Source organism: Columba livia, chromosome 5 (assembly GCF_036013475.1).
Source record: "Columba livia isolate bColLiv1 breed racing homer chromosome 5, bColLiv1.pat.W.v2, whole genome shotgun sequence".
In the NCBI taxonomy this organism is placed as follows: domain Eukaryota; kingdom Metazoa; phylum Chordata; class Aves; order Columbiformes; family Columbidae; genus Columba; species Columba livia.
The window spans coordinates 15,339,646-15,357,326 of NC_088606.1; the positions used below are offsets into that span (position 1 = coordinate 15,339,646).

The window sequence follows — 17,681 nt, forward strand, 5'->3', positions numbered from 1 at the left end:
ATATTTTAGATTAGGGAAAAAAAATACAAACAATCTGTCCGCAAAATGTTCAAGCACTAAAAGCAGCATTCTGTGCAGCATTCATTATCAATATCCTCATTACACCATTAGCTGAAGTGCCGACTAGTTCTCCTGTGAAGATTTATCATGTATGGTGGCCACTTTGAAACATAGGTAGCGGAGTCTTTAACATTCCCTACTCAAGTGTCTCCCTGCTGTGCCTGTAAATGTCAGTCCAGTTTTTTTCACGGCTGTGCGCACAGATTAGAAACAGCAGGAGAGCTTGGGAGTGTGACTACAATACCAGTAAGGACACTTGTCTTCATGGCACTGCTCAAGTGATTCTTGGAATGCAGGACCCTGCTGTTTTCTAATATTTACACACAACTGGAGTCATCAAGAGCAGTAAATGCAGTCTAAAGGCAGCTTGCTGCTTTTGTGTTAGGGGCTTTACTTTCAAATAGGGATGTCAACAAAAACCTGCTACACTCTCCACCTCTTATAAAGTGGTGTATTTCCCCATTGCTGTTCTGCAAAACAGCTAAAACACACGTGTGCAAGCACGTACTGTATGCGACACACAGGGTAGTAGTGCAGGTATTATCGCAGCCTTCTTTTTGGCTCATCCTGATCGTCCCACACCCAAACGTCCCTGCAGCTTCCAGCGAGCCAGAGATGTTCTTGCCTGCGCAGACTGCAGTTCTGCACAGTCTATCGTGAGCAGAGACAATCCCTGTAAACAACATTCGCCTAGAATAGAAAGCACCTTTCCCTTCACAGAACACTTGCCAATACAGACTTTTTTCCAGGACATTTTGGGGGTGTGAAGATATAGGGCTGGCTTATGAAATCTGTACCTCAAAACACTCTTTTCAAATATATGGAAATGTCTGTGTTTGGTGCATTTGGCTTTGGTAGTGTCAAAAGAAAACATGCTCCTTGAAAACTTGGAAAATAAAGAAAGGAAGTTACTAAAGTTACTAAAGAAAAATAAAACGCCAATTAACTAAACTACAAAAGAATGACATTAACTTTGAGTATGCAACACAAGCAAGAGAATACAATATGCCTTCCTGACAACAGTTCTTCAGAATAGTGTAACATACTTTTTGAACAAAATGATTAAATGAAGTCATTAAAATGATAGTTTTATTTGAGGAGTTTTAAATATGAGAGAGGCTTTAGCAGTCCTATTTTTTACCTCTGAAACAAAGAGAATGCTCTGCTTGAAGTTGTCAGCCACACTTTGCTAATACCCAGGAAAATGAATCTATATATAATAGCAGTCAGAACAGAACTGAGAAGACACTAGACCGTTTAAGTATGTTATTCCAGTTTTATTTCAAAAGAACAGATTCACTTGTTTTCCAAACATAACCTCATCTTTCATTCAGCAGTTTATACTACAACACATTTATTTCACTGAGTAGCTACTCAGGTGATACACAAGCAAGCAAGCAGAGCACTGGACATCCACACAAAGACACCACCGATCGGCTCATACGGATTCCTTTTGGTTTGCCAAACTTCATAAAGTCATCTCCCTGATACAAATGATGTTCATGCCCTAATTATATGTATTTTTGCAGTATCTAAATGAAAAGAAGTGGTATTTCATACCAAAACTAAGCATTGCATTTTTTGACTCACAACTCTGAAGACTCAAAGCCAACCACGGAAGTTACTTTTTAAGAAAGATTTTGAAAGATTACGTGCTTCTCAAAAATTAATAAAAGGTAAACCATTATTTTGTTATGAGAAGCACGTGTAAGTGAAGCTTTCACTGGAACTAGAACATTTACAAAGTTATTCTTTATACTTACAACTTTTCAAGCTTTTTTCACTCATTCAAAAAGAAAAATCTGAGCAGGAGCAGGAAGGGGCTGAGAATGTACATTGTTTTTCAGTTGGTTCCTTTCCTCGCCCTGGGCCCTGTGTCTGATATTTTGGTCTCTTTCTTTCCAGATAAACTCTGAATAATTGGAAAAGTGATGCAAACAGAAATACTACGCAAAAAATAACTAAAATTCACTACCCATCCTCCAAATAATTGTTTAAACACATTTTATAACAAACTAGAATGCAAGAATATGGGGTTTTGTCTTATGTTCTGTTTTCAATTCAAGCACTTGAGAAATATTTAAAATATGTCCCTATCACTTCAGACCTCATCTCAGTGTACATCTAAGTGACCTCCAGTGAGACTTTATTCAAAATCAGAAGAAATCGGATGCAATACTGCTGTTCCTTGTAGAGTACCCATAATGAAACTAAATAAGGCCTTATTTCTATATTATACAGCAGAAAAAAGCACTTTCTTTTAGTTTGCCTTTAAGATATGAATTCATGTATATAAAGAATAAAAATGCATCCTCACTTCAAAGTTGGCAAAATTTTGCATTACTATTTAAGTACGCATAAATTATGCAAATATTTTAATAAAAAATTTATTCTTCAAAAATAGGTACAAAACAGCAGTTCATGTTTTTACAGGATTCATCATTTTAAAAGGAAAGGAAGAGATTCCAGTGCTACAGTAACTGAAAAAAACCCAGAGATCACCCAAAGAGCAACTTAATTTGTTGCTCCACCTATTATTTACTTCTGGACTCTCTTTCTGGTTGCTGTTGCTTTCCTGGGTTTTGGTGAGGTCCTCTTCCGGGTTCTGGTAGCTACTGCATCTACAATCCAAACAAATAAAAGACTTTCTATAAAATAAAATAACATATGGATCGCAAGAGAATACGTGAAGTCATTCAAGAGGCCAGATCAAATCAAATCATTCATTTAGTTTTGACTAGGGGGGAGGGCACACATATTACATTGACTCAGAGGAATTAACGACAATTTCTGGGCACTGATTTTCTCCTGAAGAACACATTGTACAATTCAGCTTCTTAAACAGTAGTATTACATGCAGGTAAGACAATTTAATAGCTCACTTTCACCAAAAGCTGAAGAATCGGATCCTCATCAAATCACTAACCCTTCCTTCCACCTCACGTGCTAAATTTTAGTTCTGTGATCTCTTCCGGTATTAAGCTATTTTTGGTGCTTTTTGGACCTTGTGCTGAGCTGATCCAGTTCTATAACCTGGCAAAGAACTTATTTTTGGTCTGGTATTCTCATAGTTTAGTGAATTGCAGCATCTTAGAGCATGCAAGTGGAGCTTATACAAGGGGAGGGGGAAGACACACATGTAGAAAAGAGGAAGATTTTTTGTTTAGCAGCATTAAGCTGTTAAATCAGCTCAGCTATCAGTGCAACTTTACCTCAGTTTTCAAGCTATTATTTGGCAATATTTTATTAACAGAGGAAACTAACAGTGCCATCTAAGTAAGATTCTTAACAAACCTGGCAGGCAGGCTATTCAAAGAGACCGTAATTACATGCAGTAATAAAAAAACTCCCTGCACTTCGATTCTTTCTTGTCCACTAGCAGGAAAGGGGCAGGGGGGGAACAACAACAAACCACACACCACCACAGCTCATCTGCATGAATCACATTCAGCTGTAGTCACTTTGAGAAAAAATGTTACGTATAATAAAAATCACTATCATTTTCACAAATGCAGCAACAACGAAATGTTCTTCATTTCCTAGTCATGGTATTTTTTTTCTTTGTTTGTTTTTTATTTATTTATTTTTAAATCCTGACTGTCTCCTTGAAGTCAGTATGCCCAACTACTTAAGTTCTTGCTTGTAAAACTATATATAACTCTACAGTTCCTGTCAACTTCTTCATCTGCATTACTGACAAAGAAAAAAAGGTAAAAATGGGTTTCATGGAAGTCCTTGAGAAAGAAGAAGCTGTTTGCATAAGACAACAGCCTTGGAGTGGTATGAGTCACTGGTCGTTGGAGCTCAATGAGTAGATGGAGGGGAAAGCAAAGAGGCAAAGAACAATGCAAAACAAACCAAAATAGTCTTGAATCTACCCAAACCAAAAGCACATCCAGAAAAGCAACAAGCTATTACAAACAGTTTTGCTTCTGCGTTTGTTCAATTTAACGTAACTTAATTTACTCTTAAAGTGTTGATTTGAAATGAAAAATAGCAAAATAAACCATTCCTGAAAGTGAAATGGAGAATGAAAAAAATATTCTTGTTCCTTGTTTGTCCAAATGCTCTTTTTGCATTCAACATACATCTTTAAGAAAAAAAAATAAAACAAAACCAACCAACCAAACACAACAACAACAAAAGAAACCCAACCAACAAACAAACAAAAGCCAGCTCTGGTAACTGTCTCTCATTGAGCAGCATAGCTTCACCAGATCTGTTCTGCCAAAACACATCCTTGCAACTGCTATGTAAAAATCAATTATTCTGGTTACCTTTACAAGTATTGGTAGCTAAAAGCTACACAAGCAGGTATCATAGACTAAAGTAGTAACTTAACTATGTAAATCATTCCTTCTCCCAGCTAAATTCTGGTTTATCTTCAAGAATTAGTTTGTACTTGCAAGTCACAAAATATTTTAGCTACTGTAATTGTGAATTCTAGCAACAGACATGTCTTACGCATTTTCAAATTGAGTAGTTTTAGTGGTATGTAGCTTTTTCCCTGGAATCTTTGTATTGCCACAGAAAGCAGAAAATGACCAAAGTTTTCTCTTCAAGAAAGACCAATAAACCTGATCTTTTCCCCTTTCATTAATCTTCATCCATTTTGACTGAGGTAACTGTGATTTTTCTTCTCATTCAGTTATAGACCATATAATCATATGCTGCAAAGACATCAAATTTATGTTCTATTATCAGATAGACTGTCAATACAAAAATGATGACCTTAAGCAGGAAAATACTACAGGTGTTCGTTTATAGGGAAAAAAACTGATGAGTTATCAGATGTTCATGTTTGTTTCTCAGGAATATCGTATTTCTTGGTAGTCATGGACAATACGAGCAGTTGAAGTTTACTAATTCCTAATTCAGCAAGAGCTTATCCATGTCTAGTTGCCTACACCAGAACACCAAAAAGAAGGAGCGAGATACCCTGGCTTGGATTTTTCCGTTATTGTATTAATGACTTCTTTTCAAGGCTTTTCTAAACAAACCATGCTCATGGCAAATCTCTAAACACAACAAAAGCAATCCTTGTCATGTTTTTTTTAATTCATAATTTCAACTTAAACAGCAGAAATATTCTCTTAAGCTCTTTGATTAAGTTATGTTCAACTTAGAATGACTGCTCTTGACCCACGTTTAGCTTCAAAGTTTGCAGCTATTACAAAACTGAAGGCCTTTCTGTACCGAAATCTCGTCTGAATTTTCAAAATGAGTTAGCCTGGTAACATATATTGCCCTGTCTCCACACACTTTTCTTCCGGGAGAAATGTCAATTCTGTTTCTGAAAACAGGAGAAGTCCTGTGTGGGCAGCACCAAATGAGGACACAAACAAAGCTATTACAAGCAAAGGAGAGGATTTTTATAAAGCACATTAAACTGAATTAGGTTGAAAAAGCAATTTAAATGAGGAAGAATTATATAGGCAAAAATAAACCAGATGGTGTCACTGCACAGCTTGTTTTGAGACTGAAACAAAGTTCGGCAGAGGCATAAAGAGTCCCACAGGCTCTAGAGGAATTATTAGACAAGTTGACTCTGATATCTGATCCTCTCTGTGCAAACAGTACTATAAAGCAACTTTACAGAAGAAACTCAGCAGTATTATGTGTAGTTTTGGGCTCTATCCTTCAAGGAAGTTCTGAGAAATATGGAAAAAAAAATCAGGAGTGGTGATCATGGTTTCCAGCTCTCTAACAAAACAAGAAAATTAAAGGAATAGAACTAGTTTATCTGAAGAAAGGAGGAAAAAAAAGGAAGAGAGATGTGATGGTGCAGCCTTTTGTACTCATCAAATGTGCAAAAGGTTGCTCTCATTTTATGTGGCAATTTTCATGTCTACAGTGGATAGGACAACACAAAAGCTTAAGGGAAACTCATATTAGGTACAAAATTATCAGAAGAAAATATTCTGCTTTCTCAAAGTCTTTTTAGTAGTAAGGATAGTTAAGGTGTTGAGCAGGGATGCTTTAGAAAACTAATCATAGAGCTTTTGATAGAAAATATTGGTATACATCAATATTAACACAGATGTAGATACATAAGCTTGTCCTTAGGCTGGTGTATATAGCAGATCACCTCTTGATGTCCCTTTTCATCTTGTTTTCTGTTTTTACATACACTGTTTCAGAAACACACATAAATCTTACCCGTAAGAGAAAGCTACAATTATGTCAAAAAGTGAACATTTCTATAAAATAACAGAGGTTCTCTTTTCTCAGCAGTTCTCTTCTCTACAAAAATTTGGAAGTATGATTCAGAAAGAAGAACAGAGAGATGAATGAAAATATGGACTTGTATTCCAGGAAATATATGATTGTAGAGTGGAGAGGAGAAAGAATAAAGTCGGTAGAGTTGTGGGATAGGGTTTAAGTTAAGGTATTCTGTGTTTCCAAGTCCTCTCTTTCCTGCAACAGATCAAGTCAATACATTTCCACGTGATAATATGAAAAAACATTGGGGCACAAGAATGTATAATTTGATTACTTTATGCCTGTTTATTTCCTAAATAAAACATTGAATCTATGAGTGTTCTTTTAAAAATTTTAACGTAAAACTGTTGCACATGAAATTCAAGCTGATTTACTTCCAAAAATTGCTTTACTGAAGACATTCCAAAACAAAATTTTACATACACATGTAAACCAGTAGTCTCGTGCAGCATGTGTTTAAAAATAGCCCAGCAATTTGCAGGAGGAACAAAGTTTAATTCAAATAATATTACTTGCAATCTTGAAAAAGCTTAGTTGCCTGTAAAAATTGGAGTCACTGCAGTACAATTTTTCTTTCTTTCCTTTTTTTCTTTTTTCCTTTCCTTTCCTTTCCCTTGCAAATTTTATACCCGAGTTTGAATTGCAACACTTACTTGTTCAGCATGCTGCAATGCATCTTCAGGTCACAGAAAAACAACAAAAAAGCAGACATCACTTTTACTCTTCAACTACTTAGTTCTACATGTAAAGTCATTATACAAAACCTTATCCCACAGAAAATTTTCCTCAGGTGTTTTGTTCTGTTTTAATTTAGTACTTTTTATCAGCAGCAAATAAGAGAAAGTCCCAAGAAGCATAACATGGAACTTAAATGTATTTACATTTCAAACTTAAACACATTTAAGTGCTAGAAGTGGTCTGAAGACGTTGCACAGAAAAACAAGCTTAAAATATAAAGGAAGACTAACTAGAAAACTGTGTTCCAAGCAGACACGGGAGCAAACAGGAACACACTCATTCTTTACATCTTGAACATTAATTTTGACTCTTCATTATTGTAATTGGCACATGTTCAAGGTGCTTCTTAGTGTATTTGGCACTTGCAAATTGTCACAGAAAACCATTATTCAGGAAGAACCACAAGGATATATTTGTTTAATATCTAATTTTTTTAACCTTCCTACCCATAGTATTTAAGGACCTTTATACTTAAATACCACCTCCTATCACATCTTTTCCAATTTAAATAGCTTTCGAGATCCTCAAACAATTTTGGGACAGGCCTAAAAAAGACAGATTACTTCATGTTCTGTTTGAATATACTTAATGCAGAATACAGAAGCAAGTTTGTCAACTTTTCTGACAACCCAGAGCAGCGTTTCTCTTCTCAAAAACCTGAATCTTCCTGTTAACTTCTAGATACAACATAGCAGTACATGCTTTTAACTTCTAAAACCAGATCACATAACTCTGATACCAGAACACTTAACTTGCAGCACCCCCAAGACAGGTAACGGTAGGCTAGGAATGGTGCAGAAAGGGACAGACCTTTTGGTGACTAGTCACAGAGATGGATACACTGTTTTAAGACTAACAGCCACTTACTCCTGGAGTACCTTACCAATACAGATGTATACAGGCAATTAGACCTACTGTACAGTACAGGTTTTGCTGAAAATGTTTGTATTAGGGTTTAAAAACAAGAGGTAAAGAAATCTACCTGTAACGTGGGCATTGGTGTGAAGTAGAAAGACAAGTAACAAATTGGCGTCATAAACAACCTCAGAAGAACTGTATGATTTGTTTTCTCCTAAAGCTTGATGACAAGACCAATAATTCTCTAAATATAAAAATGAGACTAAAAGTAGATTTAATCCAACTTAAAGTAATAAATCTTGTGTGAATAAGGAAAAAAAAAAAGATTTCTAAGACAACAACCCACATACTGATTTATGCAAAGCCATGCAATGCAAGTAAACATAAAGCTAAGTATCTATTAATTGAGAAATGCTATTAAACCTCCACTTAGGAATGCCTTCTAACCAATCAACCAGTATGACTGTTTTTTATGTCAGAGCTGTTCACAAAGTTCTTTATTTATACTGTAAGAGTAACCAAAGATCCCAGTTAGGGCCTTACCATACTGGATCATACCCAGCAATACAGACATGCATAATTCCTACCCCTGGCAGTCCTGACCATTAAAAAAAACACTGTACTTTCATTGTCATGTTTACTTGAATATTTCTTTCTATACTGTTCAGTTAATAAAACCTAAAATTATTTTTAAAAAAATCACATTAGAAACTAAAAAGGCTGGTGTAAAAAAAAAAAATCTATTCTAAAATACATATATATGTATATATTTCTATAACCCAATCTTCATCAACCCCAACATTAAAGAAGACTGCCAGTGGTAGAGTTCTACCTCTGTTGGTAACTTTGAAGCTAGGATTATTTACAAATTTTCATTAAGCTCTTATTTTTCCATCATTTATGCCATTTTCAAAGTTCCCTATACTAGCTGCCTATTCCATACAAACTGGTTAAAAACAAGCATATTAGTCCTATTAATATTATACAGTACACCCCTGCATAAGTGTTGTTGGATACATACAGTGTATGCCAAAATTTGGTGTCCTGCTTTAATAGTATCATCACTTACAAGCCTGGATATTTTATTATCATACATGAAGGCCGCTAATAACTGAAAACAGAGCTGTAACAGAGGGTGAGAAAACCTTTTTGTTTAAATACAAATAATCTCTTCTGATTGCATTTTGCCTGGTGGACAGACATTAACTAATATACTTCAGCATCATCCGTATTACTTTAAAAAGGATACCTCTTAAAATTCCAACTTTCAGGAAAGCATATGAGTTCCAGTTATCAGAGGGAAGAAAAAAAAAAAAGAGACTGATAAAATGCTAATTTAAATTAAAAACAATTTAAGAATTCCACAAAATTTGTGCATCTTATTTTAGAAGTACAACACAGCTTGTTTCTTGAGGACTTTCTGAAATTATAAAAAGGAGAATGTAACACCCTCCTCTCACTTGCCAGCTCCAGAAACACCGGTGGCTGACATGACTGAAAGAGACGGCCTTGGCTGAACTCATCTGCAGTGGCCACACTGTGAACAACCCGGGGAGCAGGCGGAAAGAATTTCAAGACACCCATGTTTCTCATTCCTGTTCTTTCTTCCTCCTTTCCCAAGCCTGGGGGCTCCCCAGCCCCAGCAGATTTGGTTACTGGCAGAGCCCCTGTAGCCACTGAGCATCCTGGAGGACTCAACTGCTGCACGGCTGATTGGGATCCTTGTGGGACAACTATTCTTTTGGGCTGTATTAGACAAACTGCACAGCCAGATACGGTTAATGCTGAGCAGCTGAACAGCAAGAGGCTGCGTGGCTCTTTTTGCCACCATTTTAAGAGCAAATACTTATGAGATGTTCTTTGACCACCTGAAGAGTAACCTGTCTGGCCATATTTATTCCCTTTTAGAAATCAATAAAATAATATTTCACAAACTTTTAAATTGTTTCTGTATGTCTAAACCTCAATTTCTATAATTAAGAGGTATCAAGAAATTATTCATTTCACTAGTCAATAAACTTCAGGATTTTTTTTTAGTCACAGGACTAATCACTTAACAGAGAAACAAGTCCCTGGTAAACATAAAACTCTTCAGATTTAACAGAGTTTTATGTTTTTCTATAATAATCAGCTATTTTCAATTTCTCAAAAGCATTAAAAAAACCCATAAGATTATGAAACAGTTGCCCTTTCCTTCAACACAGATTTATGAATCATGTAATAAGGGGTAAAGTTTTTAATTCTGAATTTGGAGAGAACAAAATGAGTAAGCACATGTATCACTTTTCACCTGAAATCATTTTATATACTCCCCCCACCTGGTATTCATTAAATTGGGTAGTATAAAAAGGTGAAAATAGAACCATTTCACCCTTAACTCTACTGAATTGGTAAGAGAAGGTTTAAATTTAAGCTTATTTTAACCACTGGATGCTGAAAATACATATAGCTCCCCAAATACCTTCACTTAGTCTGAATAAACTTAGCATTTACAAAAAGCTGATGCTACTAGTTAGATTACAATTCTTCAAGTTCTTTTTCATCTCTGAGAATGTCAACCTACAATCCCAGGAAAAAAATAAGTATAAAATATAATATGAAATTAAGTGTATGCTGTGTATCAAATCACAACCAGAAAACAGTCAGCTACATTAAATAATTTGTTATAAGGTCTTAAATAAAATCTAAAATGCTAAAACTGCGAACATCATTATCATAACAAATAATTGTATTTCCTCAAAAGAAAATATACTCTAATTAACACTTTTGCAGCCACTGACAGACTGGAAAATTCATAATAAACTGAAGTCAACAATTCAAAAGGCATTCAAGTAAGAGAAATAATCACTGATTTTGATGATCAAATTCTACCATGCAAACAGCTGAAAATGAACAGAGCAGTGTCACCTTCTGCAATAACATCAGCTTAATTACTTATACTTTGTACCATACTGTTTGAGTAAATGCACTAGGATAAACCTATAACTTACCAATAACATTACTGTCTTTGAAATGCTACATTTCCCATTCTGCCATACTCCTCCATCAAACATTTTTTAAACAAGTGGATTTGTTTTGGGGTAGACTCCAGTGCTATGCTTTATTACTACTTAACCATGACAACATCTGGTCTTTTTAAAAATATCTTTGCAACTACTTGAATTCAGTTCATCTCTACATGCAGGAGTTAGAAGGTTAGATCCAGAAAACAGTGTGACTGGACACTCGCCATGAGCTTATCTTATATAGACCTACTGAAGATTTCTGATCTTGGACTTAAAATAATCCTGCTTTATCTGCCTATGATTTTTTACAGGCGACACTGAAACTATGCCAAATTACCTGAAAAGTAGCTTCAGCATTTCCTATCCTTATAGCTGATCCTTTCCTTGACTTTAAATACACTCACTCTTGGAAGCTGCTGCTGCCAGCCCCTGGTTTAACACACTGTGATGAAGAAGTCCTGAGGAGTCAGCATATTCTGACAGCGAATTGGGCACGGACAAAAATGAGAATGGAGGAGAGAAAATGAACGACAGCAAAAGAACAGGGTGCAACTACTAATTTTTATCACCTAGCATTTTTACCAGCTTTAGGCAGCATATAATTGGAGAGTAGACCTTTCTTACACATAAAGTTTAAATACTTCAATTTTATTAGAGCTGATCTGAAAAGAAATAATGAAAGACAAAAAGCACTTGAATTGCTAAAGGTAAATGGCTGTATTTGGTATATGTGGCCATGTGGCAGGATTTTGGTAAGCTGGGGTCACAGCTATTGGGGTGGCATCTGTGGGAAGAGGCCACATGCTGCCCTGTGTCCAACAGCCCATTCTACCCAGACAAACCCACTGTAGGCTAATGTTGAGCCCAATTTGTTTGTGGCACCTCTGTGAAAACATCTGAGAGAGAAAAAACAGTGAACAGGCAGGGGCTGGTGGTGCGGGGAGGAGAAAAACAGCAGAGGAAACACCAAGGTCAGAGGAGGAGATGGTGTTCCACGGCACTGGAGCAGATATCCCCTGGAGCTCAAGGAGGACCCAGGATGGATCAGATATCCCCTGCAACTCAGGGGAGAGTCCACACTAGACCAGATTAATATTTCCTGAAGGAAGCAGAGCACTTTTTCCTGAAGGACTGCAGCCCAAGAGAGGGAGCTCACACTGGAGCAGGGGAAAAATGTGAGGCGGAAGGAGCAGCAGAGAGAAAATGCTGTGTACTGACCACAACACACGTCCTCTCCCTGCCCCTGCAGCACTCCGGGCTATGCAAAGAACTCTAGAATGAGGAAGCTGAGCTTGGGATAAGAGCAAGGAAATATGTTGGTTTAATGTTTGCCTTTGTTACTACCCAAACTTCTTTTAATTGGCATTAAATTAATTTTCCCCAAGTTGAGCCTGTTTTTCCTACAACAGTAAGTGGTAAGCAATCTCCCCATCTTTGTATTGACCCAAGAGTTTCCTCAACCTATTTTCTCCTTCTGTGCCACTGGGGAGGGGAGGAAGCGATTGGGTGGGAGACTGGCCCTTGGCCGGTACATGGGACTGTGACAAAGATCTTTTGACTCACTAGAAGAAGTAGGTTTCTTCTTTTGTGGACTTCCTGCATCTTCCATTTCTGCTTCAGTGCTCTCATTGGTCACAGCTGCTGCCTTTCTTTTTTTCTGGAAAGGAAAAAAAAAGGAGGGGGGGCACCTGAAGTCAAGAGCATAAAAGACAACACAAACTAGAAAACACCTCATCCTCACAAGGTATTCTCCAATTTTAAGCATGATAAAATGTCTCCAGCTGTAGAGAAAGTTTATTCATACATTAATACCAGAATACTAGTACTAGGAAAGATACAATTTAAATTTTGGTTCCCCTATCTGCAGATCACTTTAGGAGTTGAAATTTTTTGATCACAAAAAAATGTTTTCATATGTTATTTTTTTTTATTTACATTAAATAACTGGTACAAAAGGAGCAATCTGAAAAATCTTAAAGAACACAGAAAAACATTTTACCCAAAGTCAATGTTAATTGCTTTTTTAAAAGCAATTACACCCCATTAAATTCAAGTTTATCTGGATCCTTGCTTCTTAAGGCTTTCTTTGCACAGCTGAAAAGTAGCTAACACCCACTGACAGTACATTATTATTTTTTTCTAATGGCAACTATGGGTTCTGTTCCAAAGAGAGATACTTGATAAAGCTGAACTCTACTCAAGCCACATTATCTTAAAGCCGCTAAATGAGTAGCACTGTTATCTGCATATTACAATTAATCTTGCTATTGCAAAGTATCCCTAAGGCAGTTATGGAAAGATTCTTCTAAAGCCAGATGATTTTTGCAAAGGATGAGTTGACCTGTATCTGTATCAGACAGAAATTATAGCTTCGGTGAACACTGGGAGACTTTACCTTTTCCTTTTTCTTTTTTTTTTTTTTTTTTTTTTTTAACTGTATGAGACTAGAGCTTTACCAATACAGCTTTAAAAGTGGCTACAACTTCACATGGCTCATGAGAGAAGGGGAGAGTGCATTACATCTTTCCTTTCCAAAGTGTTGCTTCATGATTACCATCAACCCTGCTGGGCTGAACAGATTGGTTCGATAATTACATACAATAACTGCAGTGGGCAGGTAACCCTCAGCTGGCACAGGGCAGCTCCCCTGTGAGAACTTCCATATGCAAACCGCACTGATGGAGTGCATTAGGTACATCTTTCCTGCCGGTGCACAGGCCTGATTACCGCCAGCCAAGACTCCAAGGTTAGCATGTCAGCAGATTTGTGATGCATTAGGCAGGAATAAACACAGACACTTTTGTTCATTCTGACCAAAATTAAGGAGGACTATTTCAGTGCTGTACTGCTTTTATGTGAGAGATAATGCATTCCTCCCAATTGTACTAGAAAACATTTGAAATGCTCATCAGGAAAACGGATATCCAACACACACTGCACAAAAGCAAAATACATTTATCTTGTTTCCAAGCTTATGTAATAAGAAGTGGTTTCTTAATCTTGATGCAGGTGAATTACATAGCCATCAAAATCAGACAGCATTCATCTGGCACAAGCAACACCTGCACATCTGAAGCTGAACATCAAATCACTAAGATCCATATTTTTCCAGTTTAATTTACTCCCAATATTTCCCAGAATCTCTTCCGCACTAAACAAAAGACATGGTCCTTGCCCTAAATAATTTAGTCAAGAGCTCCAGATACTTCCTTCGACAGAGAGCACTGTTAGCTTCTTGTTTTGCTAGAACTACTATAAAATACTACATACACAAACCAACATGCATTCACTACACACACACACACACACACAAAACAAAACAACAAACAAACCACACACCACAAACCCCACACAGACACCACACAAAACAAAACCTCCAGCAGAACTGTGGACTGTGTTTCATTTACTTATACATCTGGGGAAACTGAAGTCACAATATAGAAAATAAAATGTTAACTTTTAATTTAGCAGACATCTGTGAGTTTTAGCCAGATAACAATACTGAGGAATGACTGAGATTGCAGAACAACTATGTTTATATGCAACATCTAATGCACATTGTGGCTCAATTAGCTATACAAGCTGAAAACACAGGAGAATCCTACATTCTAAGAATTTATTTATACAGAAGCTAGAAATATTGTCTCCTAGCTATGAAACAGCATAATTTCATAACATTGTTTTAAGAAAGTATTATGGAAGATTGCCCCAAAGGAATTGAAGAGTGTCTTAAGTCTGTTCTGATTAAAAGATCAGTACAGCCAAAATGCCATAAATATTCTATATTAGAGGTCACCATCTTCTCAAGCGTGGATACCAGACCACATTTTTCTTTTCTACACTAGACAGTAAACATGCCAAAAGAAATTCAGCACGTGCTAGAAGACACTGGCAAGATGACAGAGGCAAAACGCTACTGATCAATGGTAAATTATCTTTTTGGAGAGCAGTTTCTAACAGTTTGGAATCTGGAACTTATCTTTAAAACACTGAATCATCAAGTTGAGCTTCCTGTCACAGCTGAAAATACATATAAATTTAGTTAGCATTCTATGTTCTTCCTTTCTTTCTCTGTGTATCAACGTGCCCTGTTATTCTCACCTAGAACAAACCACCCTCCTGTGCTCTGGGCCTTTTCCGTTGCAAGAAAACCCTACTAGTATGAGTTCCCAAACATATATTCTGGGAAGGGAAGCACACTGCTGAAGACCCTCTTTCCATTAATTTTTGAAGAAAAATACAAAATCTGCCCCTGGAAGGAGAACTGACACAATCTATTCTTTGACCCCAGCCTACAGCACAACTGTTAGAAGGCCTGGAAAATCCAACATAAAAGGAAGAATCATCTGTCCTGTTACTTGGTCAAAATCAAGCGAAGGTATGTCAACCTCATCTCAAGCACACATTCTGTCTGGACACTCTAGCAGTAGCTGTCATGGGTAGCATGAAGTCCATTGTGATATGAAGCAGACAGCTGAAAACTTTTATTCAAACGGGCCAGTAACACTCACTGGTTTACGTAAGTGCTTGAACGTATGCTGACCATGCTTACGTTTCCTCAAAGTTGAACAAAACAACAAAAAAAGAAACCCCCACAAAATAAAACAACCAACTCCTAGTTGATGATAGTAGGTAACAACCTATGGAAAAGTATCATCCCACCCTTTGGGAATGGTCTTGACTGATATTAACTAAAGAATTAAGAATTTTGAAGTTTTATTCCATTGGAAACATGCACCAGCAATCTCTGCTGGAGAAGGACATTAACGGTCACAGATGTTGGCTCTGCAGCAGGCCAACTCATGGAGCAAAGAAACCAGCTGACCATTAGAACCAGATTTATTTTTTTTTTTTCCCCCCAAAAAACAGAGGTCTCAAGCCACATTGATCCACAGGGGAACAGAAGAACTCTCCTTTTAGACAGACCTTTATACTAATATTTTCTGCTGAGCTGAGTGTAAGGATCACGGCTGTACGATTTTAGCAAAAGTACTATTTAATGGGCAAAAACAAGTAAGAAAAATAATACCTATATCCTATATCCTTAGAAGACTTTAAAATCCTATAACTTGTTTTCTTTTGTGCTTTATGTCCATCTTTAACACACTGTTGATCATGTCAGTAAGCATGTGAAATTCTTGTAGTATTAGCCTGTATTATAATTCTCAGTTCCCTGGTTCATGCTAAAGGAACCAATTAATTGACTACCTGTTATTAACAAATACAAATAAACAGGTAATAAATGCAGTCTGAACTATGGGATAATATTTATTGTTCCATACAGTTGGACTCAACAATCTTAAAGGTCTTTTCCAACCTAAATGATTCGATCATTATTATATCATTTTTTTATTGTTATTATAAACAGTTTTAACATATGATTTCCCTAAGGCTTAAAAAGTTCTTATGCGGTATTCAAATGAGAGTCCAAATCTAGGGTTTAAGGCTTTTTAAATACAGAAAATAAAATACCCCATGCCTACCACTACAGTTAAGACTCATAAATAACATATTAGACCACAGTGAATTCAATATGTGAATTCCAGAATCAAATTCTTGGCACTAAGATGCATACTAAAAACAAAGCTTTGAACTAGTCACAGAAAGGAATCTAATCTGAAAAAAATCCTAGACTTATTTTACCTTACACGTATTTTGACCCATCTGGAGTTTTACCAATTTAAGGAAAATAAGTAAATTAACTGAATGTTCATCTGTTCAAATGTCATTACAACTACATCTACACATTCTGTTATCAAATATATAATCTATTATGAAAGTACACCTATAAATATCATTCTGTATTAAGTTTCAACAACAATTAGTGAAGTTAAATTGGAGAAATGATGTGTAAGAGTAGGACTTAATATCAAATGTTTCACTATTTGCTTATTTCCTACTGGATGCAGTTATGACACCTACTTCCAATACCACTTTAACTCTTACTTAGCTCAAAAATATGCATTAAAAGCTGACATAAGTGTTTAGAGTAAAAACCTTTTGTGTGGAATTTGTCCGTAAGTCTCCATTCTCTGACAAGCCAAAGTCAAGTACTCCATCATCTTTTTGCCCAATGGCCTTAAGACCTTGCAGAAGTATTTCTCGGAAATGCTGATAAACGGGTTTCTCTTCATAGCTCAGTAGCTTCACTTTTTCCATGTATTTGGCTATTTCATCTAAAGAAATGGTACTTCCAATTAATTTCTATTTGAAAACATTTTAATCATTCACTTTTACCACAAGAGTCAGAAATTATGCATGCGCTAGTTATGCCATTTTTTGAAATGGTAATTTATAAACTCATAATTATGACTTTACTACAATACGTTTTAGAAAAAAATTATCCCAAGCTTCATTACCCAGTGATGACAGCATCCCTGTTTTTTACGCATTCCTTGCAATGAAGAAAACAGTCAGTTGTAAAAAAATGTAAAAGTCAAATTTTCACCAATGAATGCTTGTTTACATGATACTTATGTCTAAACTTTAAAATGTTGAAGAGGAAACTCAGTGTTATTTCAGAATTTTATCAGTGCAAGACTGAAACATTAAAAACATACATGAAACATCTGACCACTGAAAAAAACAGAGAAGTCACACTTGACAGAGAAAGTTTGCTTACAATTACCAGAAGTAGCTGAAAATAACTATTGAAGAAATAGACTTTCTTGAGAGTCAGGTTTAAAAAAGGCAAATCACCAATACCAAACAGAAACAGTCTATTCTTCAAGTTTGCATCACTTTGTATTTTGAATCTCTAAAATTCAGTTGTGAAAAATCAACTTACACATTTCATAT

At 36.2% G+C, this 17,681-nt stretch overlaps 1 protein-coding gene across 5 annotated transcripts in view; it reads right to left on the reverse strand.

Annotated features, from left to right (window-relative positions):
* Window positions 1-17,681, reverse strand: part of VRK1 (VRK serine/threonine kinase 1) — a 62,338-nt gene that overhangs the window by 26,487 nt on the left and 18,170 nt on the right. For 2 of the 5 annotated variants that reach the window (XM_065063537.1, XM_065063540.1), the window contains exons 11-13: window positions 16,881-17,059; window positions 12,447-12,540; window positions 1,317-2,681 (exon numbers count right to left, since the gene is read on the reverse strand). In XM_065063537.1, coding sequence (XP_064919609.1) covers window positions 2,599-2,681; window positions 12,447-12,540; window positions 16,881-17,059 — 356 coding nt within the window. In that variant the 3' untranslated portion in view covers window positions 1,317-2,598. The other 3 variants (XM_065063539.1, XM_065063536.1, XM_065063538.1) reach the window with 3 other exon arrangements.